Consider the following 26,764-nt stretch of genomic DNA (forward strand, 5'->3'; position numbering starts at 1 on the left):
AAACGCGTTTTTAATGAGTTAATTGCGTAGCCAATGACATCACATTCTTCAGGTCGAGGCGGCCAACCACACGACGCCTCCGTCCTCGCTACGTTCACGTTAGAAAGATCGATGACAACGAATAAAACCAGAAGACTAACTACGTTTGTAATCTCTGTAAAGCAAAAGATAAATGGAGAGGTAAGATTATTGTACCCTAACTAGGTGTAAAACAACAACAATCTATTAATTCGGTTATTACAGTGATGTTACTGTGTGGTGACGTGTGTGACGAGAACTGGTGGTAACTAAACAAAAAAGCCTGGAAAAAAACTTAAAAAACGCAGCTACAATGTGACAAGTAATAAAGTAATAGACATAATAGCATTTCAGTGAAAGCTGTTATTAATGTAAAGTATTAATATACGATTGTAATGGCGGCCCAGCACGGATGGCCACGGACAGTTAAACTTTGAAACGTCGGAAATGAACCAATGCCCGATGACAAGAAAACGTTCTGCATGTCCTGAGAATGTAACAAGTTATTCTCAATGAGAAATATAAACTGTTTTAATAAGCGTAAACGGCATAAAACAAAACGCATTAATACATAGCTGCTACACCTCTGTTTTTTTATTTTTTTATTTGCAGTGTTCTCATTCTCATTTTATTTCTTCATAATGTTTAATGCGGCATAATTTCTTCGCCACTACCCACCCCCAATTGGAAAATTATTAGCTAAGGGGATTGGAAAATAATGACGGTTTCCAAACACGTTTTCCAGACCTTACCGTCGCTGCCCTCTTCAGAGTCAGTCGACATGTACTTCCCCGCCACACTGACGCCATGTGTTCAGCCATCGTTGTTTGTTTCAGTTATTACGAATTTAAGAGTTTGGTTTAACAAATATTACTTATAATATTATATAATATTAAATAGAAATAATATTCCCATTTAATTCGCTGTATAAGACCATCAATAAAAGAACACCCGAACAAACAACGTATTGGCCTATTCGTAAATTAAATTATGAAAAATAAGATGTGATAATTTGACACGTACACAAACAGCCTGGAAGACACGTTCGCATTAATTGCAAAGAAGTTGTTCCCAGAACACAGATTGGGAAAAATAAAACAAAATCTAGGGTCAATCTAGTGTCAATTTTAATAGCTGAAATGAAGTTTGCTATTTAAAAAATGCAATAAAACGACGTGCTTAGTGGAGAGCTGCATAAACTCAGCCTCTATTTTAAGACTGTTTGACCAACTAGTAGTTAGGGTTATTATTCTTAATCTTTCTATTCAAAGTAGACCTATCTACCTTTTTATGTAACTGACTTTACGAAGTTAGGACCAGTCTTGATGGGGAAAAAATAGATGCCTATGTTTTAAGATTAGTCAAAGCAGTTTATGCAACTGGCCACAGTACTCTCTCGTCTCTGGAGGTATGAAAAGCTATGGTTATTTGACCTATGAAAAAACTCTCTTTTTTACAGATAAGAGCTATTTGAACTACCTTTACTGGCAACCCTGCAAGCCCCCTGCTAGAAGTGGTATGTATTGAAACAAGGTATGTCATTTATGTATACATAGATATAATTTTCAGTTTTTTTTCTGGTTGTTCTTCTTGTGGAATCATTCGAGATGGAGACACCAGTCTCTGTGGCGCAATCGGTTAGCGCGTTCGGCTGTTAACCGAAAGGTTGGTGGTTCGAGCCCACCCAGGGACGAAAAGCTTTTGTTCTGTTTTATACTAATTGATGTAAATGTTGCATTGACACAGCAACATTCATTCACGGAAATTTACTGTTGCGCCTTTTAGTGGTTCATTAGTGATTTCTCTGTACATTTAATGAGTGCAATCAGGTAGGTCTGCAGTTAGTAATCCAATAAACCTAGCCAATAATCTCAGTGAATCAAAGACAGATGGCTAAACCATTGAATACAAAGCCTAATTAACATTTACTCTTAATTTGCAGTACTCAGTGTCACATAATGCAATGTTATGAATTTATAGTATGTATCTTGGACAGTTAGCCATGATTTTAAACATGCATTAGGCCTGACAGGCATGACATGCAAGTTGTTACAAATAACTCCACTATGGCTATTTTATTCCCCATGCAAATAAAGAGCGACATCTAGTGTCAAGTTCAATGTAACTACACCTACTACAAAGTAACGTTCCCATGAAGGACTCAGGACCTCAGAATTGCTTTTTGTGCAATTCACTTTCATAATGTGTGGTTTATATGCGTTTTAGGCTTTTAGACAGAAAACGTTTCTTCTTATTGAAACATACCAGTGGCCATGACCACAAGTCTCTGTGGCGCAATCGGTTAGCGCGTTCGGCTGTTAACCGAAAGGTTGGTGGTTCGAGCCCACCCAGGGACGATAAGCTTTAGTTTTCTATCCATTATTTTTTTTAGTAATTGATGTAAATGTTGCATAGACCCTCTAAACTAAAAGAACAACCTAATAAGACATGGCATTAATTGAGATTAAATGTTAACATATTTTTTTGTATGCAAACTGAAAGGCCAGCAGTCTGTACTAAGCACTCTCTCTCTCTCTCTTTTAACATCTGTTCTTCATAAAAATGAGCACAATGTTTTTTATGAATTGAAACCTGAATTTAATGAGATAAAAGCAACAACTCTATTAGTCTTGATTTAAAACCATTTTCTCTGAAAATTTAAATTGGAATAGTTTGGAAGAATACAATTATAAACATTGATGTGTATTAGTGAATTTTTTCTTTTCGCTGTGATAACGTTTAATGTCCCCAGCAACCCATGTTGCCCCATTTATCCACTTGCCTTTATCAAGACAATAAAGTTTTTTATCAAATCACAGGGGATATTACTGATGTATTTTATGTGGTAGAATAAAACGTAAAAAATATCTTTCACATAACTTCAAGTCCAACACCTTATTTCAGGCATTTGACCAAAAACCCATTAACTTCAGGACAAGGGAACCGGAAATACTAAAACGTTAACTAAGTTTTTGATTTTGATCTACAAAAATACGTCACCCCTGCCAGCACTCTATATAGATTGCTAAAAAAAATAAAAAGCTATACTTTGTCAAAAACATTTATACAAATACCAATAGCCTACTTGATGCAATTTTGTTTTTATATTATCATACATTTTGCCAGGTAGAATTCTAATTTCTTAAGTGGGAAAGGTGACAAAATGAACCTAAACCCTAAGTAATTCCTGACAGGAATTTACGATTCAATGCAGCTCACTTTTGAGGGCTGCTTCAAACATTATGAATGAGCGACCTCTTGTGTTAAGTTCACAGTAAAACTACAATGTATTAGTTCATTCCTTGCTTTTTCCTGTAGAGGGCGATAGAAAACCACCAGTAGATTTTTTTTGCTTGTTGCAAATGTATTATGTCTATGGTTTTAAATGCGTTGTGGAGTGTGCAGTCAAGGAAACAACTTTTTATTATTTTTATATATAAATCAAGACTTCATTTATTTTGAATGACATGAGTGAAAGCTGTTGACTTTTCTCCATTTAAGTAACGTTAAATGCCTGGGAAAAACTCTGCGGTCAGAATGAGATGTCAGACTATGTGTCAGTGTTAGTATTATAACGTTATTTTCGTAACTTGATGTTACGAAATAAAGTCTCTCACTTCAGAAAAACGAACTGTCCTGTCATGCTCGCGCAAATGCGGAGGAGCGGCCTCTATATTACTTCACTAGTTATGTGTTTCATTAACGGTTCGTGTTATGTTACTATTGTGTATTTATCATGGTAACTGCCTGGTGTTTCCGTAACCCCATAATACCACTTATATTTATATTTATATGTATACGTTAATAACACTAGAAGCTGCGCTGAACGTAACTTACACACTTACACACACACATACTTATTGTGCCTTCCCTCCTCACGCCCCGATGCTACAAAACCCATAAAAGCAACAATTATTAATAATACTTACAGGTTGTGATTCATAGGAGGAAGCTGATCCATATACACTGGGTACTGAGACCTCCTTCAGGAACAACCGGCTTGCGAATCCACATTTGAATTAATTTATGTTTTTGAATAATTCGTCATTAAAATGATGAGAACACAATCGGGCGTTGCAAATATGAACTCTAACCACCGATTCTTCACATGCTCGTCCCTGGTAAATGAAAACAAAAGTGGATGAACTATCTTTGCATTGTAGAACACAGCGTCTTCTCGACATGATGCTATTCAGCTAAAGTATTTGTGTTCTAGACTTCAAGTTTACACTCCCATCTACAGCCAATATGCTTATGTTTCGTATCTACGTCACTACGAAACAGCTAATGACTCGTTTCAAAAACAATGGACTACTTGCACAACTACTTCCGCATTCTACTTTATACATATCGGGAGTTTCCGGTTATAGTGTTCATCGCACGGCCATACATGAGAATGCAGATTATCACTACGTTTTATGAATGCCAATTGATTAAAACAATGAATAATGATCTCTGTATTAATTATCTTGAACCTGCTATAATGAACCTACAAATATATTTTCTTTCCAACTGTTCCATTCTGAATGATAAATAGGCTAAATATTGTCATAACTGATAGTTATCAAATAAACGTAGATCTAACCGGAGCTAAAATACGCTAATAACACTCTAACTGCCCTAATTTCTAACATAAGATCAGAACACTCCTGTCCCATACACCGCACGACCCAGAGTGTTCCCACAGGTGGAGTGTTGGTTGAATACACCAACAGCAAACAGTAACAATGTCTTTTCCTCTTTTAATTCAGAAAACAGAATGATCTACTCAGGCAAGGCCCTATTGCCTTACACATCTCTCTCCATGACGGTGAGAGACACATTTTTACATTAGGCAGTAAATGAACCAAGAACATTTGATCTAACTTGAACATTAACACACATAACTTTACTATCACAAAAACTTAAAGATCTTACTGCAATACCACATAAATCAACTCTCAATAAAAAATTACCCATAATGCACCCAGCTGCTAGCACCGACTACCAGGTCATTACAATATATTTATCCACTAACCTGCAGCAGTCTTATGTCTTCTCATTAACAACAGTATTTTTGTCTTTGGCTACTTATATTCTATACTTGAGTTTAAATTTTTTAAATGAATTTGACTAATAAAAAGTGTGCATTGGTGCTTTATTCCTGTCTTTTTAAAATAGTTGAATGAATGAATAAATAAATGATCGCGAGGTCATTAGATCGTAGATCAGAACGCCCGCAGCATAGAGGAGAATGAGTCAACTTCTCTGAAAATGAATTAAGCATTTTGGTCATGAACATGTATATAGTAAAACGATTGACATTGAAAAATGACACTGAATGATTACAATATTTAATCCAAATAAATGTTCGTGTTTCGTACTGATGTTATTCATCTGTTCTCACCAACGTAGACGAACACTGACACCCTGTGGTGAAATAATGGCGTTTTTTTACTGCCGCAGCTTTCTTGGATTGGCTTGGTTTGGATTTAAACTTCATTTTCCGATGAGTTTTGAATAACATCAGAATATCCCTTCTTCTGTCAATAAATTTTCCAAAATATAAAACTTTATTAGTTACAGACACTCATTTTAGGTGGTGTTTGTTCAACTCATTGACGATTGACCGCAGCACATTGAACGTAAACATAACCGGAAGTAAGTGATATGTATTGTTTCCAAACGGAAGTGCGTCGCGAAGCTCAGTGCAAGTAACGTTAGTCCATTCATTTCATAGACTCAGAGTCGACTCTCACTTTTGAAAGACAATAACTTTATATACGGTGCACTTTCAGATATAAATCTTTGCAGGATGTTTTCATTCTCTTAGAGCTATAATCCACACCACACAAACAAAAGGGTCTCTTTAAAAATTATTAAAAAATTATGGCTCCAGTCCAGTAGAGGTCCTCGTAGCCGAAATAGCTCAGTTGGGAGAGCGTTAGACTGAAGATCTAAAGGTCCCTGGTTCGATCCCGGGTTTCGGCATTTTGATTCTTAAAAGATCTTTTTTTTTTCTTCGTTAACCTACAAACTCTTATGTAGTGTTTTTATATATTTCCACAAAGCCAACACAAGGCAACTATGCATTCATTGATGGAAAGGGAAAATTAGCCATATAATCACCATGTCATGAAATACTCACTAGGCCAAGCAAGACAGAATTGCAAAAATATATAAGTTCTTATAAAGACCAGATCAAGCTTTGTTTTTAGAGATCAGAGACAAACACTGTTTGGTGAAGTGACTTTCATTTTAAATACAAAATGCACATATTCAAAGAAAATTCAATTGTAAAATGATAAAAAGCTGTACCCCTTATTTTAGGCACCTACTCTCATTGTGTGTGGCTCTTGAAAAGTGACAGTGATATGAGCAGAATTGGATCAGCTTATTAGAACATAAAGAAAGTTACCTGAGCAGAGAGAATCGATATAGTGCAACAGAGATAAATATGACACAACCCTGTTGGAGCAGTATTATGAGCATTTAATCAACATCATATTTTCATTAACGTAATGAATATGACACATTACACTTCAAGCTTTTTCAATTTTCTTCAATGAGTGAATCACTGTAATATAAAATTACATTAAAACATATCTCAACGTATTGTATATGTTATGAAGAACTGTACAGAAGTTCAGTTCTTTTTCATATTCCTTCTATATTCTACTGGTCTAGCTTCTTTTAGACTTCCCTTTTTGTGCTGCTTTATCAAACATGGATTGACAGGTAGACAGCTGACACCACGAGTCTGCTATAAGAATGAGAGGGATGACAATCCACAAAATATTCATGAATACAAAGTAGAACCAGAAATAGATGGGGTGACCATATTCGCTGTGAATATATCCATCTCTGTGTTCGGTGAAGAAGTAGAGGACTGCACCATACAGCTGACCTGCAAGTAATGTTGGACATAGACTTAATTGTTCCCTCTAAAACATATTGTTTCTCAAGTTGACAAGATGTGTATTAAATAACAATATCAGAAATATTTACATCTCCATATGCAGTAGGATGACACATGTCTTACCTAGAGATACGATGAGCTGCAGGACAAATCTATAAGAACTGTTATAAAGGAAGGCCAGAACAATCCATATGCTGAAAGGACCCCACAGGCACGCGGTCACTGTCTCCATACTAACAGTGAAATTATCTGCTCTGAAAAGAAGATCCCATAAAGACGTTCAGCTATAATGCAATCTATAGACTCATTAACCTACAAACGTGAGTAACTTACATTGCATATCTGCTGTCTCCTTTGGAATATTCTTTCCCTATATAGGATGAAAAAACAAGTTTGGTATTTAAACATATAAATAATGTGAGTGGGAGACTGCAAACTGGATCCAATATATATATATATATATATGCTGTGGTAAATTTGATGTAGAATTACTTTTTGTTAATTTACAATAAAACTATCACATTTAATGTATAAAATGCAACATATCCATAATTATAAATTCAATAATTACGATAGAATACATAATGATTCAATTTGCAGCACTTCTATAAATTAAATAAAGATTTAAAAAAAAAAACAATTGTAGTAAGGATACATCGCCATCTTATGGAAGCTTGTTTCCACCACCACCACCACAAAAAAAAAGTAATTGCAATGTTTTATCTCGCAATAAAAGTCAGAATTGCGAGATATAAAATTTGACTCAACTCACAATTGTGAGAAAAGTCAAATTTTATATCTCGCAATTTTGACAATTCTGACTCACAATTGTAAGATAAGAAGTCAGAATTGCGAGTTTATATCTTCCAATTACCTGTTTTGTTTTTTATTCAGTGGCCGAAACAAGCTTTATACCATCTTGCTCCGACCAACACCTAACATCGTAATTATTTCACCTTTACGAGCTATCGAAAAAAAAATAGGTGGACGTTAAACATGGGGGAGGGGAGAAAGATTGATGCTGTGACTGCTATTCTTTAGCTGCATTAACTTGTCTTGACGTTAAAATAGTGCATATATATATATATATATATATATATATATATGAATGAATGAATGAATAATCATCTGAAGCATATTGTATGTTTTATGCACACTATCTAGAAAATGTACTGAATGTTAGTACAGCTGTCAACAAATGGGATGCTACATTTTATTAAGAATTAAATATCTTCAACAAAATGCTGGCTTTAATAAGATTTCCCCAACAAATAGTCAAGAATAAACCTGGTGTCCTCCATGATTCCTAATCTTTCTGACATCAGGGCACTTGAACATGATGAACTTGTGGGAAGTAGGACTTTTCCGATAGCATGTAAAGACAGCATTAGGACTTCACAACTCGTAAATATGAACTTCCCAGGATGGGATTTGAACTCAACTCATGTTCACAATTCTTAGACTGTGCATGACAAATGTTGGTCTTTGTAATGATAATGTTCATGGGACATTAAGGGAGAAAAGTAAGGATTATCTCAAAACATACTAATGAAAAACCAATTCAAATAGACTTTGAACCTCACTCACACAGCTGAGAAAGGAAACTCTGGTCTCCAGGAATGATAGTGTAGTATACAGAGAACCATCCCTCGATGACCCCGTGGATGAAGCCGCACACAGTGAACCAGCACAGAGCTAACCTTCTCCCTCCGCTAAGCCTGCTCCCAGAAACCTTACGCCCAGTCAATGACCAGGTGGCAAGCAGCAGAATCCCAGACACAGAGAACAGGAATATGAGAATCTCTGACATTGAACGGTCATTAGCCACATAGTTGGGAATGGACAGGTTACGTGGCCAATAGGGATGATTTATAGTTTCTGCTTCCTTCAACATCTGGAAAGGAGACAAAATGTATTAATACATCATAAAAATTAACTAATCTAAAGGTACAGGTTTGCACCAGAAATCGTGGCAATAACATAATACAATCGATTTGGCTTGATACGCCTGTACTTACTTTGTGATGAGTTGTGGAAAATCCTAGAAATGTGATTATTTCCCGCGTTTGAAAATTTGCTCTTTAGTTTATATATAACTCTCCTCTTGGAGCTCGAGAACACGGAAATGACCGTGTTAATATCTGCTTTATGGAACTACATAATCAAATTGCAGAAACATCGCGCCACCAAGTCTCATCCTACCGTAAGCCCACGTGATTCTCGCTACCAAATCACCATTAGCCTCTGTGAGAGGAACAACCCCTCGTGATATTTAAAAGCCTTGTAGTTGGACGATCTCCTCGGAACATGCATGTCGTCACTCGTGACATCTGACTGCGAATAGTTTATGGTCTTAAAGTGCACATTTCGTGAATTAATACGTTTTGTCTTTTTCTATTTATTTATTTTTTAACAAAATTTTAAGTATAATAAGGCATGACAAAATGAAACCAACAATAAAGGGAAAAAAAATCACACTCCTAAGCCGTGATAGGGACACATCCCTGCCGTGACCCGGATTCGAACCGGGGTTGCTGCGGCCACAACGCAGAGTACTAACCACTATACGATCACGGCGAGCTACTGGAGGTGGTGAATGTTTGTAGAGGAATAGGGGTTCAATACTTTTGCATTTTGTTTTTTCAGTTTTCTATGTAAGTTGTTCAGAGTTTTTATTTTGGCGAGACACGAGAACACTATCTTTTTTGTCAACTATAATTTTTAGTACTAACTCAACAATTTACCATCATACAACAACGCAGCATGTTTGCATATTTAGAGTGGCTTGTAAAAGTAATGTGAAAGTCTGCCAACGAGCTTTGTCTAATCAGTGACTTTTGTCTAATCAGTGACTTGACAACGCTGGATACGAAATTGAACGTTTGAACACGAATGTCGGCCACTACGACAAATACATACTTCGTTTAGAAGCTTAGTTAGGATGTTAGTTTAAATTATGTGCTTTCGAAGCTGTATATAACTCCCATATGGTCTAGCGGTTAGGATTCCTGGTTTTCACCCAGGCGGCCCGGGTTCGACTCCCGGTATGGGAAGTAATGTTTTTTATTTATTTGTTTTTACCGTGAATATCGTAAGCACGACTACCATAAACAAAACACAAAACGAGATATTATTTTCAAGCAAGATTTTCAGCAAATTCAGTAAATATCTAATATTACATATTTATTACAACTCAATCATGTGAGTAATATTATGTGTAAATTATATACGTGCTTGATTTCATCAGGAAGCACAAACAGATAATATAAAATTGTGCAAAGTTTATATGGTATTTATTCTCCTGGTATTCACCATGGTATTCACAGATATCAATCACACTAATTTACGCAATTTCACTGTAACAAATCCCAAATCGAACTGATGTCATGTGACTTCTTGTCACATGACCGGTAAAGGTTCTAAACATCTCTCTGATCGCGTGTAACAGGAATACATCTCCGATTCTTTATTAAGTCGTTTGTTTTCTACCGTCTGTGTAGTCGAATAAAACGACAGAAATGCACGCTGATCAACATCTTCGTTTGGACGAGCAGTTGTTGCTTTTCATGGACCAGCTCGAGACTCTTGAGGAAAAGCGACATAAACTCAATTCCCTTATAGAAGAGGTGAAACGTGCAATTACACTTGATTACAAATTTAATGGATGGAATCAAATTGCGTGTTGTACACAAAACATTTTCATATGTATTTATTCTGAATATAATTCCTTCAATTTTGTTACACAGGGATGGTTTTCTATTGCCAAGACACGCTATTCAATGGGAAATAAGCAAGTATCCGCTCTGCAGTACGCTAGTGAGATGGAGCCGCTTGTTCACGTTGAAGTCAAGTCCGTATGTCTTCATATGCATTTAAATAATCGCTTGTGCATAAGCCTTAACTACATATATATATCCATGTGCTTGCCTTAATAACAGCTTGTTGGAAGGTGGAACAACTGAGTTCAAATGTGAAAGAAAGAAAAAAAGAGAAGAAGCGAAAAATAACACAGTAGAAGACATTGGTGCTAAAGACACGGGTAGGCATGACTTGCTGACTTGTAAATATGGGGTTAGTTCACCCCAAAATGAAAAATCTGTAATTAATTACACCCTCATGTCATTCCCCATAAGACTTTTGTTCATTTTTGAAACACAAATTAATTTAAAAAAAAAAAATGAAATCTGAGCAATTTCTGTCACTCCATAAACGACTACGCAACTGACACTTTGACCCTTCAAAAATCTCATATAAAGATTGTAAAACTAATCCATAAGAAATGGGTAGTTTAAAATTTTGTGAAGAGACATGATCGCTTTATATGCTAAACAGGCTGAATTTAGGCCTTTATTCACATATTAGGGCTGGGTATTGACACAAATTTCACAATTTGATTCGATTTCGATTCAGAAGCCTGCAATTAGATTCTGATTCGATTCAATATTGATTAAATTTGATATCAAGTACAATACATGGCAAATGTTCTCAAGAAAAACAAATCTCTTAACTAATGCTATGGGAGTCAGTTGTAGACTATAATTCATTAGCCTATAAAATTGAAGCTAAAAATCAACTGATTTGCCAACAAACACTTAAATTATATTTATTTATTTTTATAATAAGACAGTTTTATGAAATTTGAATATTTAAATGGTGACTGTCATAAAAAAAACTTGGCAGATTTATTCAAACATGCATTAAATATTGAAGGACATTAAAAATTTAAATGAATATGTAATATGGTGCATATGTTAAGTACATTTTTCTAGCTGATTAACAAGTTTATGGTCACTAGATATGTTTTTTCTGAGGTAAATGTTAAGTTACAGGACATTGTTTACAGACTGTTTTACTGACGTCATTCCACAGTTGAAACACGGATTGAGCGATTCCATGTGACATGATACGGATTTCGATAAGTTATTCTCTATCTTTTAACACACTTTCAGATGCTCATTCATGTTTATTTCGTGCTGGTATTTATTAAGGCGGAAGAGAAGATCATGTGCATGCGCTGCTGCTTCTCATGAGCTGCACTGCGCCAGAGCTATCTTATTCCACAGCACCAACAGTATTTATTTTTTTGAATTTCGTAAGAAATGTAATAAATAAAAAAGTAATTTGAAATCTGAGACTTTGTTTCTTATCAATAGTAACAATGTTTAAGGCGCTACAATGTTCAATTCATTCATCAACTGAAAACAGGATGACTAGCCTAATCGATTCTTTGGATTTAAAAAATGATATCGGATCATAAAAATGAGAATTGAGGAGTCAATATTTATTATCCAGCCCTATCACATATAGCTAAACATTCTTCAACTCTCACATTAGTTGTAGAAATGGAAGCTCAAGCATGTTTACTTAGTGTGCGAGAACCAATGAGGTTCATCCTCCTGTTATGCAGCACGTTTGAGCTTCCGTAAGAACCAATGAGTTTCATTCTCGTGTCATGCAGAGGTTTGTTCTCGTGCGACAAGCAGGTTCGGTTGAGCTTTTGTTTATGTTCGCTGATCGATGTTTATATGTGGGGGGAAAAAGCCTAAATTCTATCTGTTCTCATAGAAAATGATTGTCTTTCAGAAAATGTAACTAAACCACTCATATTCATATGGATTAGTTTTACGATCTCTTTATGAGCTATTTGAAGTGTCAATGTGGCAGTTGCCTAGCTGTCAATGGAGCGACAGAAATCGCTCAAATTTCATTCAAAATATTTCTATTTGTGTTTCGAAGATGAATGAAAGTCTTGCTAGTTTGGAACGACATGATGGTGAGTAATAAATGACATAATTTTTATGTTTGTTTGAACTATCCCTTAAATATATTATTTTTTATTTATTTAGAATCTTTATTTAGAAATAGTGCTGCCTATTTTTTACCATACAATTTTTTAAGATGCATTTAGGGACCTACAACTGTAATGAGGAATTGTATGATTTGTGACAAAATCATTGAATGTTTCAGGTCTTAGGAGGCGAATAAATACCAAACAAAAGGGGGTTAAAGAAGAGGAAGAAGAGACAGACCCTCAAGTAAAAACAAAGGCAGAATCATCCACACCCGAGCACAGAGAACCTTTGAAGTGGTTTGGGATCCTTGTACCACAAAGTCTGAAACAAGCTCAGTCTGCTTTTAAAGAGGGTGCGCTCTTTTGTGATGTCTTCGAAAACTATGGCTGGCTAATGCTATGCTTTATTAGATCCCTCCCTGTGCATTATATTAAAATATTTTTGCTGTGTGGCTTAAAGTTTTAGTATTATTTCAGCACATTTTTTTTATTTTTAGGGAAATGTTATTTCTTGTATTTTGGGTTTATTTAACTGTTAACACTTTATGTAATAAACCCATTTTCTTTCCCACAGTCATCACTCTGTCAGCTGAGATTGCATCCCTACAAAGTGCAATACTTGCTACAAGGAAAGAGATGCAGGCCCCGGTGAAGGAGAAACAAGAGAAAACAGAGAAGACTCAACCAGAAATAAAAGAGGAATAACAGTGACCTTGTTTACGTTCATCTATAATCTTTATTGGTTTTTTTTATTAACCATATATAGACCCAGTTCTTAGAGCAATTTTGCTATGTTGAATGTTGAAATCACTCTTATTGTATAAAATGGTTAACCTAATAAAAATGTTTGATGAACCATGTTACATTTTGAGCAGAAATGCAGTTGAATCCGGACAAATTATAAATGTTTATATTTACTGCAGATTTGATTTGTTCTCAGTTTTTTAGAACCTGCTCTGCTTGTACATTTAATCCAAAATGCCATAACTCTTAACAACTGCCATTATTGTATGTCGTTATCAGATCGTTAATTTAGTCATTTACATCAGTAAATAAAATAATTGTTCTAGCAGTTTCTATGTGGCTGAATCATACCTGTCAGATAATGAAATTTTACAGCAAATGTCTTCCGTTTCATTTTAAAGTTGGGAAATAGTTGTAAAAGGTGGCAAATCCATTAGAGTTTCATTGTTTCTATTAACGTTTTCTTTGTCATGCGAGCCATAAACTGCGCTTTATCTGAAAGCAATCCAAGCAGTAAACCATTTAGTAATCATGTTAAATGTAAATCTTCTACCCAGCACCTAAGTTACAAAGAAAGATTTTATTGTCATCAAAAATTCCTGTTGTAACCTAAAAACAATAACAACAATAAGACGTTTTAAACGTGAACTAGCATAAGTATCAGGCTCGTCCTCGCCTTCGTGTCTGTTTTAGCTACAAATACGATTATATTAAATCACTGCATTCAATTGGCTTAACGTTATGTACAAAACGAAAAATATAAGAAATGCCGTTCTTTATTGTGGTTACTTCATTACCCTTTTATCAAGTTATGGGTGCTTGTTCACGAATGGGATCAAAACAGACAAATAGAGGCGTAATGATAATTAAATAAATAAATTGTCCATTCGCTGTCCACTTCCTGGTGTTCATCTCAAAAGAGCTGCTAGCGGTTAGCGATGTTTACGGTCGGAACTGAGACCGGGCAAAATACATAATTTGCTCTCTACCGCAGATCTGAGGGACGTGTGTTGTGTTTTTATCGAGACGTGTAACGTTATCCGAGAAGACATTTTCACAATGATAGGACGATGCGATCAGTGTCAGATCAGGTGAACACGGCGCTATATCGGTCAGATTTCTATCCTTTTATCTTTATGCTGAGACGAGGCAATTCCCAAAGCTAGACTGATATTTCGGAAAACAAAAGAACATATCAGTTTGTTTTCATTTTTATTCGGTGTTGTTCTTACGTTGTTGTTCATATCGTGGAAGATAACAGGATCACTGATGGCGTCAAAATCTAGGGTCTCCATTCTGGATTATTTCAATATCGTCTGTGAGGGAGAAAATGGCAAAATTGAATCTAACTGCAAGGCTTGTGGCACAAGGATCCAGGCTAAACGGACAGTTACTTCTAACTTTGTTACACATTTAAAGGTAAGGGTTAATTTTGGTTTGTAACAGTGTTTTGCATCTAATAACGAGACAAATAAGGAGATGTTTTTACCAATCTATGTATGACCACTTTAATACACTATTCAGAGTCCCCACAATAATGGGAATTTACAGATTAATACAAATAATATAAATATATTTTCTGGTAAAAAGTCGTATTTAAATATATATATATATATATATATATATATATATATATATAATTAATAGCCTACAGTATTTTATTAAAAGTGCTTTGTGCAATTTGAAAAAGAAAAAAAGATTTTTAAAAAATCTGTTAGTCTCTAATGACTGACTTGAAAGCCAGTTAGAAAGTGTGGGAACCTTTGATATTCTGTTTGTGTGTGTGTGTGTTTACATATATTATGTGTTTGAGTTGTTTCATAAAATGGGTTCTACATATAATTTACCTGTATATAATCATGTCACATCCACAGCGCAAACATCAGGCCATGTATGATGAGTTTGTGAGGAAGAAAGATGTGAAAAGAGAGGCAATGCAGAATTGTACTGGCCCACCAAGTGGTCGAGTGATCTCTCAAAGCAGTCCTGGCATAAACAAGTTTGACTACAGTGACCCACGGCAATCCCTCATCTCGGAAGCCATCGCCAAGATGATCATCCGAGACCTGCAGCCGACACAGATAGTTGAATATGAGGGCTTCCGTGAGCTTCTTCAGCTCCTGGAGCCCCGATACATACCGGTACCATGCCATTACATACAGCAGCAGCTCCTGCCAGCCTATGTCTCCCAAGTGCAACTAGCTGCCAAACAGGCTCTAAAAGGAGCAGAGTCCTGCAGCGTGACCCTTGACCTGTGGAGAAGCAGCTTTGTGGATGCTGGGTATCTTGGAGTGACTTGCCACTTCATAAATGCAGACTGGCACATTAGATCCGCTCTTTTGGCTTGCTTACCGCTAACAGACCACAGCAACACTCAGCAAATACTCAGCGAGTTTGATGAGATCTCTGAATCATATGGTGTGTCTGGAAAAGTGTTCAGAGTCGTCGCTGACATTTCGCCTTGTGAAAACAGATCTCCTTTTCGTCTTCCTGGGTTCAATCTCATTGGAAACAGTGAAGAAGATGAAGGGGAGGAAGATTGTAGCGATGAAAAGCCAGGAGCAGGAGAAGCCATCAGTAGCAACGAGAACCACAAGTCTTTAGATCAGTGTCTTGGTCGAAGTAGGATAGACTGTTTTGCCCGATTGCTAGCTCAGTGTGTTAAAGAAGGAGTTTGCGCTTCCCCTCAGATATCACATGCTCTAAGCAAAGCAGCACACCTCTATAACTACGTAATTGCTACAGTGGCCCCTGAAAAACTTGTCCAAGTGTTTGGCTCCAATACCTCAACAAATTGGCAAAGACCCTCATCCATGGACAAGTGGAACACTCAGTTAAAGATATTGCGGCAAATGGTGGAGTCAATGGATTTTCTTGAAGACATTGTGGATAGAAATGACCTAGTTCTCGGTAACCTAGAAAAAGCGGTGCTGCGGGAGCTGGTTGAAGTGTTGGAGCCTTTCGAAGAGGCCTCAGACATGGTACAAGGAGACAAGCACGTGTCCATCAGTCTAGGCCTGCCCTGTGTGTTGGGTCTGCGCAAGCACCTGGCTGAGGTCGTAACCCACCAGTGCTCTGCGATCATGATGGGATTGTCTCAAGCTCTGGACCGCAGACTGGCAGGCATTCTTGAAGACCCTCTTTACATAACCGCCACCACCCTGGACCCACAGTTCAAGTTGTCCTGGAGCAGTGACAGTGACTGGCACAAACAAGTGCTGCTGGAAGAAGTTGGAAAGCATACTCCTTTGAGTCCACTAGAACATCACTCAGACGCCCAACCATCCCCGTCCAAACGCTGCAAGCTGTTCTCTTTCATTAAGCAGCGGCCAACCGCCCAGGCCAAGACAGTGGAGCAGGAGCTGTCCACATATCTCCACGAAGAACCCACAGATGAGGATCCACTACAATACTGGAAACGCAAGTCCATCGATTTCCCATTGCTCTCACAAGTAGCCAAGAAAGTTTTTACCGTGCCAGCAACAACCACATCAGTGGACCAGATATTTAGCCTGGTAAGCAAGACTCTCAGACCAGAACAATGCAGATTTCTGCCCAAAAACTTGGACACTCTGATTTACTTGAAGGCTAACTATAGGATACTTTGGTCCTAACTGCAAAGAGAGCTTTACAGAATTTTATTTTTACTGATATCAAACCAAACACCTCAAAAATACAAAACAGGAATTGTGCCTGATATGCATCTCACTATAAATACTGTAGAATTACCTGAAAGGAAGCAACATACTTTTGTCAGGAAATAATTCCTTTTTTTAAATCATGTACAAAAGGCTAGACTTGAATTATATAAAATGAACTAATTATTATGGGTAACCATTTATAATAATTTTCAAAAGTTCATATATATGTAATGAAAGTTATTATGCAGTGTAGTTAACCTATTATGACTTTACTTCTAATCAGACGCTGGTTGCCTTTTTTTTTTTTTTTGCAGACTGCAGATTGCAGTTTTGTGTATTAACTTTTACTCCCCCAAAATGCAACAGGATCAGATAAGTACAGTGCACACTTGATTAATTGTCAAATATTTATATAATAATTCTCCTTCCATCAGCATGTTGTAGAAGCCCAGAAAAACCATTCTTGCAGCTTTCTCAGAACACATGTAAGAAGAAGAGTTACTTTTCCAGCAAAACATTATTAAACATTTTATGTATATTAGTTAGCTTTATATTTATTCAAGGAAAGAATTGGTCAAACAGAGTATACATTCAGTATATCTGACAAGCTTTTTGTTGGGGTTCTTTGTGTACAAAACCTACCCCCTAGAAAGCAGCAGGAAGGTTCGGTAATTGAAAATAAGTACATTTCAGGAAATATGGGAAATTGGAGAACACTGATGGTGGACTGTAGACTCCTAGCTTGTAGAGCTGAATGGAGAAAGCTTGTGGGATATCAAGAAAAGCTGGTGTGTGTTAATGACTTTTTGTGTGAAATAAACTTTTCCATTTCAGTAAAAAAAACTGTTTTATCAAGCCTGACTTCTTGTCCTGTCATAACTGTGAAATACTTTGCCATGCAATACTATGCTAATTTGAGTGTCTTCATAGCGCAATCACATATGTCAGTGTGCGTGCATTTACAGTTATAAACGCACTTATGCTAGGTTCTGTATCTTAACAGTGGAGTTTATCTGTGCTTGTATTCTGATCATGTGGAGAAGAAAATAGCAAAAAGGACATTCAATCAATAAACTCAATTTCAAACAGATTTATGTGTTAGACGGGGTTGGCACTGCTGCAGTGCAGATATAATGAACATTTGTGAGTGTGTGTATATGGGATGTGAATCCTGATTTCAGTTTCCCACTCAGTCTCAGCAATACTACAGTATCATATTCTGGGCAAAATTGTACTTGCAGTTGCATTTTCTATTTGTGCACACGTCATATACAACGTCTGCCAAATTTTAAATGGAAAAGCTAAGTCCATTTGACATGTCATTTCCAACATTCATGCAAAAATGGCACAGCCATATTGAAACAGCAGTAGCAATGTCTCCGACTGCAATTTCATTTTCTCATTGTCACGCTCCCTTCTTGCCAAACCTCAAAAGAAATTGCCATCCTGCCTATAATTGCAATCTCTACGCCAACAAAGGAGGCCTGCCTGTCATTTGCTGCGAATGTGATGTGTAGGTGTGTTTGTGTGGTAAATTGGTCAGTTTTATTTGCTATGAAAATAACATTTAGAACTGGCATACATCAGGGGCATACAACATCCATTTTAAATAAAGATATACAGCGACCTCAATAAGCATAACATATTTCAAGCGATTACATTTTAAATATTATTTGATTTGACAAATGGATGCTAGTGTTTAATTCATTTAAAAACTATTTTCTGTAATGCATAACAAAGAGCTTATAAAATTCTAAATCAAATTTATGCTGCTTAAATTTTTGCAAATTTCTGGCCGTTTACACAACATCGTTTTCAACTAAAAACAAACCTTTTATGCGTTTTGGCCATTCAGTTACACCACAATGGGATTTGGAGGCAGATCTTGCAGATCTGTGTGAATGTGGATCGTTTGGACAACGGTGTCGCCAGTGCACGAAAAACCCAAAGGATAACTTTTCGGATTTTAGTACATCCTTGCTGTTTAAACATAATAATGAATATTGGTTAAAGCAAAATAAAAATACACTGACGCACAGAACAAAGCTTTGCTTTATTCATTTAAAACTAAACTTTCAGATTATTTTACGTTCTGAATGATTATTTTACATTCAGATTATCTTTCAAACTATATAACTATTTCAATAATACTGTATTATTAATAATCCAGGGGTGACTTGAAAACAATTTTGCTTTGCTATGGGATAGTTGTGTCACCAAGTATAGTGTGAATTTCTGTTAGTGCTAAAAAGATGCACATGATTTCTACCACTTCAAAATGGAAGCTCAGATGCACCAAGTAAAATTAATGAGGTTTTCTGCCCTGGATCAGACCACAGAATACCTCCAAAATGATGGTTATAGCATACCCATATTGCACTCCAGTTATCAAGAGTTTAACGTGCAAAAGGAGATCAAATAAATCTTGCATACTGATATAATTAAAACGTCCCAGAGCGGGATCATCAGTACAATTCAGACCAGATCTGTTTGAAAAGCAGCTCTTCAGCTAAAAACTGTGGCTCAGGGAAGGTGAGATTGTATTTTACACAATGTGTACGTAGACTTTTATAATGGACGATACAACACTTCAGCTACTCAGATCTATATTTAAACAATTCTTTACTTATTAAACATTTCTGTTCTCAGGATGTGTATTCATACAATCTGTTCTTAGGATGTGTATTCATCCAACCTTTATAGCAAAGGACTTAACTCTTAAAATAAATACTCTAGTAGCAATGCACCTTCTTTTTATAGTCAATGACCATTGTAGCCCATAGGGCAGAGATGTGGGACTGCTATACTCTTACAATTGCTGCAGTATCATGTACTAGGGATTCGATTGGCATACTACAGTTGCTAAAAATGTGAAGTAGCCTATAGCCTAAATCATCATATCCAATAACATAATGCACTGATCTTCCGTTTCTATAATTGATTAATTGTTATGGATGAACCAGAATATTAGCCAAAAGATGCTGAGCAGATTTGTGGAATTAAACATGTGATGGTAATTTATAACATGGAATAACTCCTTCTGTTTCACATAGTATTTTTCTTAAATGGTAAGCAGTACATATACACAGTATATACTGCGCAGTATTCAGTTAGTAGCTATGCTTACACTTTTACAGGTTTCCCGGCTCTGGAAAAGGTTCAAGAATGTGTACAAAAGCTGGAAGGGAACTAGTAATGACTCTAATGGGTAGAGTGGGGGACATCAGCACTCTGTACAAGAATGTAACCTTAAAATACAATGTACTTCACACGGTAAGGGTTATATTTTAGAAATTTCCTAAAATTGGATTTCCTCCATGCAACACAACTCTAGTATCTGTAAACAATTTGCCAATGGGTAAGTGAATGTATGCAACAAAAAAAAACCCTGAGTTTTTCAGGGACTGGCCAGTGCAATGCTGACCTTAGACAACCTTGATGTGAGGGTCGTAAGGGCCTAAACTGAACTATGGTATTCACTATGTGAAGAGACTGAGTCATTCTGAACTCTCTGCCAAACTACAGTTATTAATAAACTGCCTGTTGTTGGTGTTTGAACAGCAATAATATCCTTATCAGACGGGGAAGGAAATGCCTGGTTATATACCTGGTTGTATGTCAGTGCTCATTACGTATTTGAAACTGAGCTGGAAAAAAAGGCTAGTTGAAGCACTTGTTGAACAAATCTGTGGTGTGTTTAAACAATGAATATATGAACCCCCCCCCCCCCCCCCTTCATTATACTTTGGCCTTTTTATAGCATGGAAACAAGAGAGCAGCTGCCCTTTCAGTCTCTCTCCCTTGTGCGTTCTCTGACCAGCTCCTGTTTGTGACAGTGAGTTATCTTTATCTTCATCTTCAACTCTCAGATTCAGCCTGTCATCTCTCTGACTCACCCACACACACTGAATCAACAGCACCTCTCACACGCTCCCATCTAGCAGACTCATTTCATCGCACAGCTAAATCATGGCGGACAAAAAGGACAGCAAGACTCCCAGTAAAGGCAGTGTGGTGAAAAGGAAAGAGAAGAAAGTGGAGAAAGTAGAGAGTAAACCTCAAAAGGAGAAAGAAAAGAACAAGGTTAAAGATGAAAAGATGACGAAGAAGCCAGAGAAGACACCAGAAAATCAGCAAAAAGATGAGGAGATGCCACAGGGAAATGGGGAGATAGCAGAAGGAGCCAAAGGCCCCGTCAAAGATGAAGAGTTTGAGCTGGAGCCTATGGAGCTGCCTCCATTTGAGATCATTGTAGGGTACGTCAAACATCTTTCTTTTATACTAACTGGAACCCATAGTAGGCCTATTTCAATCACTCAGTGCGAACAGTCATGCACCATGCAAAAATAGCTTTTCAGTTTTCACCGGGTCAGTAGCTTTAATGCGGCAACAAGAAACCGTTTCTTGTCTAATCTCCTCCATATCATTTTGCGCATATGATCTGTGTCTCTGGACCGGAGCAGACGGTGTGCGAGTTTCGGCGGACTTCATTCACCCCAATGAAAAGCATATTTACTCTGTCTGAATCGCTCCCTATGCAGAATAGTGGATGGTGAAACCATTCACTATGTAGAAAATAGTAAATGTGTGACCGATTTTAAATCATTGATCCAAATTGGGGGAAGTGAGACACTTTAAGTTTTGAATGCTTATATCTTCCAAACACAAATTTTGTCGTTGTTTTGGAGCACACTGGCTTATTAACCTTAGTACTAGGTAAGTTGCTAAGTACTTTAAGGTACAAAAATGTACCTTTAAGGGGTAGAGTATCTTTAAAATTCACAACAGCATGGTATAAATGTTGTGTGGAAAAAATTGGATGTCATCTAATATCAAGGTAGAAGAATTTTTGCTATACAATGAAGAAAAACTGTTTCACATTTTATTATAGGCTCAGCATGAATGACACCATAATTGATTTTAAGATTACTTCACTTAAAATGCATTTTAACAAATTACAACGTTATGATAGACTAGAACTTAATGCATGCGTAATTGTCACTTGTGACAAATAATACTTGGTGGGATCAACTCTGACAACAGATACATCTCAAATTCCATCCTTCTTGGTAACAATGTGAATTAGACCAATCCATGCATTGCTTTAAAGTTTAAACCCAGAGATTTTTGGAGTTTTTTTTCTTTAGGATTTATCTATGTGCTATTTAGTGCAATCAATTTCTAATTTTTGTCTTTATGATTTTTCCTGTCCTTGCCACAGACTAGTAGGCGTATCCCTAAACCATAATGACTAAGTATGTGGACACTGCCAATTAATTAACCAGTTTTACTATTTCAGCTACACCCACAGTAACAACAGTAGCATAAAACCAAGGATACAGACAATCTGCAAAGATTAACAGGGCAGAAAAGCTCTGTGACTTCACTAAATGAGGTCTGTAAGCTTTACTGAGCCTAATGTGGAAAAACTTGACCTGAACAAACCCAGACCTGAAACCACACTGGAATGAATTGCTCACATGTTTTAATGGGAACAAATCTCAAGAACCATGATCAAACTTATCTGAAGAGTAGAAGCTGTTAGAGAGGACCCGTTTACCATTAAGGTTGGTTTTGAAGTTCAATGTTCAGCAAGCGCGTTGGTGTGGTGTTTAAGTGGCCAATGACTTGTCTTTTAGTGTCATAAAAGTTCAGTTTTTGTCCTATCAGACAATCAGTGGTTCTTCCAAATATCACAATTAAACTCTAGATCCAATAAGAATATATTTCAACAAAGAGCTCTATACAAGCCTATTAACTAACTCCCTTTGAGTCAGTGTAGTCCTATTAGTGGCCACCCAAGAAGAAACACTTCTTACCAAAGTTAATGGATTATTTGTTTAAACACACAGTTTTTTTTTTTTTTGCCTGATTTTACTGTAAATAAGAGCCAGTCTACAGATTTTAGCCAGACGGAAATGACAGATTTCACAGAACATTGCATAGTTTCTGAAAGGCACAGACTTGATTTCATCAGTCGGAAAATATGTGTTTGATATTTTATAACACGTATTATTTTAATGCGTCTCCAAGCAGAGAGGTGCATGTCTCTACACGAGTATGTTGCTTTCAGAAGAACTAGTCCAGTAATGTGTGAATCTCAGTATTGTATGATTCCCAGTTTTTCTCTGTAATCATTTACAAAAGTGTATGATGCCTAGTGTTTTAAAATTGGTTTGTGTGGTGTATTCCAGTTCTCACAATGGAATGTGTGAGTTTATGTCTTGGGCATTGTTTGCACTAATTGCTAAAATTCTACTGAAGTCAGAAAACAGGAAAGCTCATAAAAAAATTGCCAGGCATTACTTAAGACACAAAATGTCCTCCTTCTTCCCACAGAGACAGAATGAACCCCACCTTCTTCAAGTTCCAGTTTAAAAACGTGGAATATTCTTCCGGGCGCAATAAGACCTTCCTGTGCTACCAGGTAGACATTCAAGGGGACGCTACAGAGAAAGACGGCCTCCGTGGTTACCTGGAGGATGAGCATAAGGGTTCACACGCTGAAGTGGCCTTCTTTCACCAGGTGCTGGCCTATTACGACAAGTCCCTCCAGTACACAGTGACCTGGTACACGTCCTCGAGCCCTTGCGCAGCCTGCGCCGCTAAGCTTATCGAGATCTTGCAAGCACGCAAGTCACTGCGCCTTAATATCCACTGCTCCCGCCTTTTCCAATGGGAGGAACCAGAGATACAGGCCGGACTTCAGGCGCTAGCTAGGGCGGGATGTAAACTACGCATGATGAGGCCTTTGGATTTTGCGTACGTCTGGTCTACTTTCGTTGAGAACGAGGAAGATAACTTTGCACCATGGGAAGACTGTCAAGATAGCTATGAATATTATGATGAGAAGTTGTGTGATATTTTAAAGTAGGATAAAGAGACGCTGCTGGCCTATGATTAAGTAGCAAAGGAACAAGCTGCTGTTAATATTCCTATTTTATAGAGTAAAATTTCAAGAAAATCTTTAGAAGCCAAACATCTGGGTGTAATGTAAATTGCAAGCATGAAATTGATTAATTCCAAGTATATTTGCAAACCAAAATATATTATAATTATGGTTAAATATTCAAATTTTGTCTAATATTTTGAAATAGGATAGTGCAAAGCGGTGTAGTGAATAGTCTCCTTGTATGTTAATGCCATAAACATGAGTCAATTTCCTATCATGAGTACATTCTAAAGACAGCGGTATAAAGGTGTGATGCTTTTCAACGCTGGTTATAATATCAAAACTGCACATTTTAGCATAGTCTCATTTCGAAGGCTAAACACTCTGGTTACATTTGTTTCCAAAGTAAGAAAGAAACGACAGTATTTATGCCTCACAAAGAATAATTTTAGTTTTTATAATGGTTGCTTCACTGACACGATAGAGCCTCGATGATGCCGAGTCCGACTAATGCGACCTTTGGAGGGCATAGCCTCTAAAATGAGTTCAGAACTGCATACTAGTCTTACCATTTCTGCCATAGAAAGTGGTTTGAATTAAGCAAAAACTTTGGAAAGTCTCCAGGAACTGGTATACTTAAGAATCAATTGGAAATAATAATTTCAGAATAATGGTGAAATCATTATTGATGGGTCATTCATTGTGCATTTATATTGTGGTACACTTAATTAGTAATATTTTACTGGAAAAATGTGAATTTGAAGACATACTGTAACTTTATTTACAAAATTAAACAATTTCTTCATTTAAAGATTAAAAAGAATGTCCAAATTCTCAGTATATATAAATAGAACAGTCTTTTAACATTATTTAGCGCTTATGCAATCAAAACAAGACTAATAAACACCCACCATACAGAATGTTGTGAAATTCCATTGGAACAAAAAGCAAACCGTTCACCATTCTTTAAGAACAGTTAAGGAATAATATGAGTTTCAGACCTGCTGTGGTCTAGATTGAGTACACAGTGATGGAGATGTTTGTGTCCTGGAAGACTTCTGTAATAATGGAAGACACATTTTCCCATTTCAGTTTATCCAGACCACAGCCAATCCTAGCACGAGAAAATGACTTTAGTTACCGCAGTCTATTCAGCAGAACAATAAAACGTCATTTAAAAGAAAAGTTATGCAAAATCGGTATTGAAAAATGCAATTATCAAGCTATAGTCATTTGAGTCATATTAAAAAATAATTACATTTAAAATCAAAATCTGCATTTAAATTCAAAATAGCGATATTATTAAACGTTTCAATGTACCGAGGCATGGATATACTGTTAACGCCATTGACCAAGCAGTGTTCCCTCATAGACCCAAGGCTCTTTCTGAGACTGTCATAGGTGGGTTTTTGGTTGTACTTTTCCTTTGTGATCTAATGCAGGGAAAAGGTGGAAAAGGTCAATTTTGATGAACAAAGAAAGCTATAAGTCCAAAAAACTCTACTCTCATCCTAATTTATTTAGTAAAACAGAACAGATGTGAATTAAAGTGAAATAAACGTAAAAACCCATCTTACCAGGTAATACACAAAACGATCAGATCTTTTAAGCACTGCACATTGCCCAGGTTGCTTCTCTACACAAAACCGAAGGCAACAAAGAAAACTGAGAATCAAATGCGTGTGATTTGAGTGTTATAGGAAGTGCACTTGTCAGTAATGGTAATTCAGACTCACTCTGAGCCAGAAGCTCCTCCTCTCCATGAAAATGTTTCTTGAAGAGCACAGCGATCCCTGCTCCCATGCGGCAGTCTTCACTGATGCAGTGCGCCAGGGCATCGGTGGAAGGACAGGTGAACAAATCTCCTCTCACGTGGAGCAGCTTCCATCCTGATCTGCACGGGAGCTGCAACAAATGAGGAAGAACTTAAAGCCTGACTTCACAGACAATCAATTAGTTCAATTAGGACTTTTAAGTAACTTTTATAAAAGTGCCATAGAAAAAATATTACTGATGTGCATACTGAGACAAAACAATGGCACTGACATATTTTAAGATAAGTCAGTGCATGTTGCTGTAAGTTAAAACAGCTCAAACATGCATTTTAGTCTGAGACTAGGCTTAAGCCTTGTCGGTGAAACCTGGCAAACATGACAAAAATCACTCCAGTCACCTGTCAATTGCATGATACTTTCTCTCTTCTGTATTACAGCCAAGTTGAGCCACATTTAAAATAGGTTTTTATTTTATTTGATTCATTTTGAGGATAACTTCCAAATGCTTTTGCAGGGGCAATATTTCGAAAGTAAAACAGTAAGACTCAGCCAGTAAAAAAACTAATGTTACTCAAATGAAAACATCAGCCGTACCTTCATCTTCACGATCTTGTCCATCTTTGACGTTTGAGCAGGGACTTCACTGTGGGTATTTTTCCACTATCTATTGTTTGTTTTTAACAGAAAATGTAATTAATCATTATTTAAAGTCACAATAGATATATAAAAAATAACTAAGGTGCGTTACAAACATAACATGTTCAAGTACTTCCCTGGTTAGACACGTGTGTTGGCTAGAGCTGGTGGTCTGATAACTTACCACAACAATAAAGCCGAGTGTGTGTTCTGTGTCCCTTTTAACAACGAAAACACTGGTTCGGTTTCACTCATGGTTTCACTTCAGTTTGGCTTCTAGCTCAGGTTTAAACATATGTCTATGAGGTTTAAATTGGTTGAATTGAAAGGCTTGAATGCCATCTAGCGTCATGGAGTGGAAGAGCGTGC

General features: G+C 36.8%; 5 protein-coding genes and 5 non-coding genes across 11 annotated transcripts; 7 read left to right on the forward strand and 3 right to left on the reverse strand.

The window, feature by feature from the left end:
- Window positions 1-1,637: 1,637 nt before the first annotated feature.
- Window positions 1,638-1,711, forward strand: trnan-guu (transfer RNA asparagine (anticodon GUU)). The gene has a single exon. It is a non-coding gene; the product is annotated as a tRNA-Asn (tRNA).
- Window positions 1,712-2,301: 590 nt separating this feature from the next.
- Window positions 2,302-2,375, forward strand: trnan-guu (transfer RNA asparagine (anticodon GUU)). Its single transcript has one exon. It is a non-coding gene; the product is annotated as a tRNA-Asn (tRNA).
- A 3,540-nt stretch (window positions 2,376-5,915) lies between these two features.
- On the forward strand, window positions 5,916-5,988 carry trnaf-gaa (transfer RNA phenylalanine (anticodon GAA)). The gene has a single exon. It is a non-coding gene; the product is annotated as a tRNA-Phe (tRNA).
- Window positions 5,989-6,474: 486 nt separating this feature from the next.
- ebp (EBP cholestenol delta-isomerase) lies at window positions 6,475-9,134 on the reverse strand. The gene is made up of 5 exons (XM_039651632.2): window positions 8,935-9,134; window positions 8,504-8,810; window positions 7,250-7,286; window positions 7,040-7,170; window positions 6,475-6,904 (listed from the first exon to the last, which is right to left on the reverse strand). The coding sequence occupies exons 2-5, from the start codon at window positions 8,808-8,810 to the stop codon at window positions 6,681-6,683; spliced, it is 699 nt and encodes a 232-aa protein (XP_039507566.2). The 5' UTR covers window positions 8,935-9,134; the 3' UTR covers window positions 6,475-6,680.
- A 287-nt stretch (window positions 9,135-9,421) lies between these two features.
- On the reverse strand, window positions 9,422-9,493 carry trnah-gug (transfer RNA histidin (anticodon GUG)). The gene has a single exon. It is a non-coding gene; the product is annotated as a tRNA-His (tRNA).
- Window positions 9,494-9,897: 404 nt separating this feature from the next.
- On the forward strand, window positions 9,898-9,969 carry trnae-uuc (transfer RNA glutamic acid (anticodon UUC)). The gene has a single exon. It is a non-coding gene; the product is annotated as a tRNA-Glu (tRNA).
- Window positions 9,970-10,307: 338 nt separating this feature from the next.
- On the forward strand, window positions 10,308-13,779 carry vma22 (vacuolar ATPase assembly factor VMA22). The gene is made up of 5 exons (XM_039651634.2): window positions 10,308-10,542; window positions 10,663-10,766; window positions 10,855-10,955; window positions 12,884-13,060; window positions 13,282-13,779. The coding sequence occupies exons 1-5, from the start codon at window positions 10,435-10,437 to the stop codon at window positions 13,410-13,412; spliced, it is 621 nt and encodes a 206-aa protein (XP_039507568.1). The 5' UTR covers window positions 10,308-10,434; the 3' UTR covers window positions 13,413-13,779.
- A 792-nt stretch (window positions 13,780-14,571) lies between these two features.
- Window positions 14,572-17,205, forward strand: LOC120462930 (zinc finger BED domain-containing protein 4). Its single transcript, XM_039651630.2, has 2 exons — window positions 14,572-14,870; window positions 15,326-17,205. Exons 1-2 carry the CDS (start codon window positions 14,721-14,723, stop codon window positions 17,063-17,065), a joined length of 1,890 nt encoding a protein of 629 aa, XP_039507564.2. The 5' UTR covers window positions 14,572-14,720; the 3' UTR covers window positions 17,066-17,205.
- Window positions 17,206-20,861: 3,656 nt separating this feature from the next.
- On the forward strand, window positions 20,862-24,878 carry apobec2b (apolipoprotein B mRNA editing enzyme catalytic subunit 2b). The gene is made up of 2 exons (XM_039651631.2): window positions 20,862-21,348; window positions 23,432-24,878. Exons 1-2 carry the CDS (start codon window positions 21,062-21,064, stop codon window positions 23,964-23,966), a joined length of 822 nt encoding a protein of 273 aa, XP_039507565.1. The 5' UTR covers window positions 20,862-21,061; the 3' UTR covers window positions 23,967-24,878.
- On the reverse strand, window positions 24,744-26,728 carry oard1 (O-acyl-ADP-ribose deacylase 1). Of its 2 annotated transcripts, none has more exons than XM_039651636.2 (6): window positions 26,580-26,728; window positions 26,354-26,423; window positions 25,721-25,889; window positions 25,562-25,620; window positions 25,305-25,417; window positions 24,744-25,098 (listed from the first exon to the last, which is right to left on the reverse strand). In XM_039651636.2, exons 2-6 carry the CDS (start codon window positions 26,375-26,377, stop codon window positions 24,996-24,998), a joined length of 468 nt encoding a protein of 155 aa, XP_039507570.2. In that variant the 5' UTR covers window positions 26,378-26,423; window positions 26,580-26,728; the 3' UTR covers window positions 24,744-24,995. The 2 variants fall into 2 exon arrangements, with proteins under 2 accessions (XP_039507570.2, XP_088980408.1); XM_089124282.1 differs by having other exon boundaries at window positions 26,533-26,706.
- Window positions 26,729-26,764: the final 36 nt, after the last annotated feature.

Source organism: Pimephales promelas, chromosome 20, assembly GCF_988280905.1.
Source record: "Pimephales promelas chromosome 20, fPimPro1.hap1.1, whole genome shotgun sequence".
Classification (NCBI taxonomy): Eukaryota; Metazoa; Chordata; class Actinopteri; order Cypriniformes; family Leuciscidae; genus Pimephales; species Pimephales promelas.

What these genes read in the sequence shown, in the direction of transcription:
- ebp (XM_039651632.2), bottom strand. Translation starts at nt 8,810, where the DNA reads ATGTTGAAGGAAGCAGAAACTATAAATCATCCCTATTGGCCACGTAAC. An exon ending in GAGTTTCCTTTCTCAGCTGT is followed by an intron (nt 7,287 to 8,503) that starts GTGAGTGAGGTT and finishes CATCCTATATAG; the next exon opens with GGAAAGAATATTCCAAAGGA. An exon ending in GGAGACAGCAGATATGCAAT is followed by an intron (nt 7,171 to 7,249) that starts GTAAGTTACTCA and finishes TCTTCTTTTCAG; the next exon opens with AGCAGATAATTTCACTGTTA.
- vma22 (XM_039651634.2), top strand. Translation starts at nt 10,435, where the DNA reads ATGCACGCTGATCAACATCTTCGTTTGGACGAGCAGTTGTTGCTTTTC. An exon ending in CTTGTTCACGTTGAAGTCAA is followed by an intron (nt 10,767 to 10,854) that starts GTCCGTATGTCT and finishes CCTTAATAACAG; the next exon opens with CTTGTTGGAAGGTGGAACAA. An exon ending in TCAGTCTGCTTTTAAAGAGG is followed by an intron (nt 13,061 to 13,281) that starts GTGCGCTCTTTT and finishes TCTTTCCCACAG; the next exon opens with TCATCACTCTGTCAGCTGAG.
- LOC120462930 (XM_039651630.2), top strand. Translation starts at nt 14,721, where the DNA reads ATGGCGTCAAAATCTAGGGTCTCCATTCTGGATTATTTCAATATCGTC. An exon ending in ACTTTGTTACACATTTAAAG is followed by an intron (nt 14,871 to 15,325) that starts GTAAGGGTTAAT and finishes TCACATCCACAG; the next exon opens with CGCAAACATCAGGCCATGTA.
- apobec2b (XM_039651631.2), top strand. Translation starts at nt 21,062, where the DNA reads ATGGCGGACAAAAAGGACAGCAAGACTCCCAGTAAAGGCAGTGTGGTG. An exon ending in CCATTTGAGATCATTGTAGG is followed by an intron (nt 21,349 to 23,431) that starts GTACGTCAAACA and finishes TTCTTCCCACAG; the next exon opens with AGACAGAATGAACCCCACCT.
- oard1 (XM_039651636.2), bottom strand. Translation starts at nt 26,377, where the DNA reads ATGGACAAGATCGTGAAGATGAAG. An exon ending in ACAAGATCGTGAAGATGAAG is followed by an intron (nt 25,890 to 26,353) that starts GTACGGCTGATG and finishes CATTTGTTGCAG; the next exon opens with CTCCCGTGCAGATCAGGATG. An exon ending in AACAGTATATCCATGCCTCG is followed by an intron (nt 25,099 to 25,304) that starts GTACATTGAAAC and finishes TTCTCGTGCTAG; the next exon opens with GATTGGCTGTGGTCTGGATA.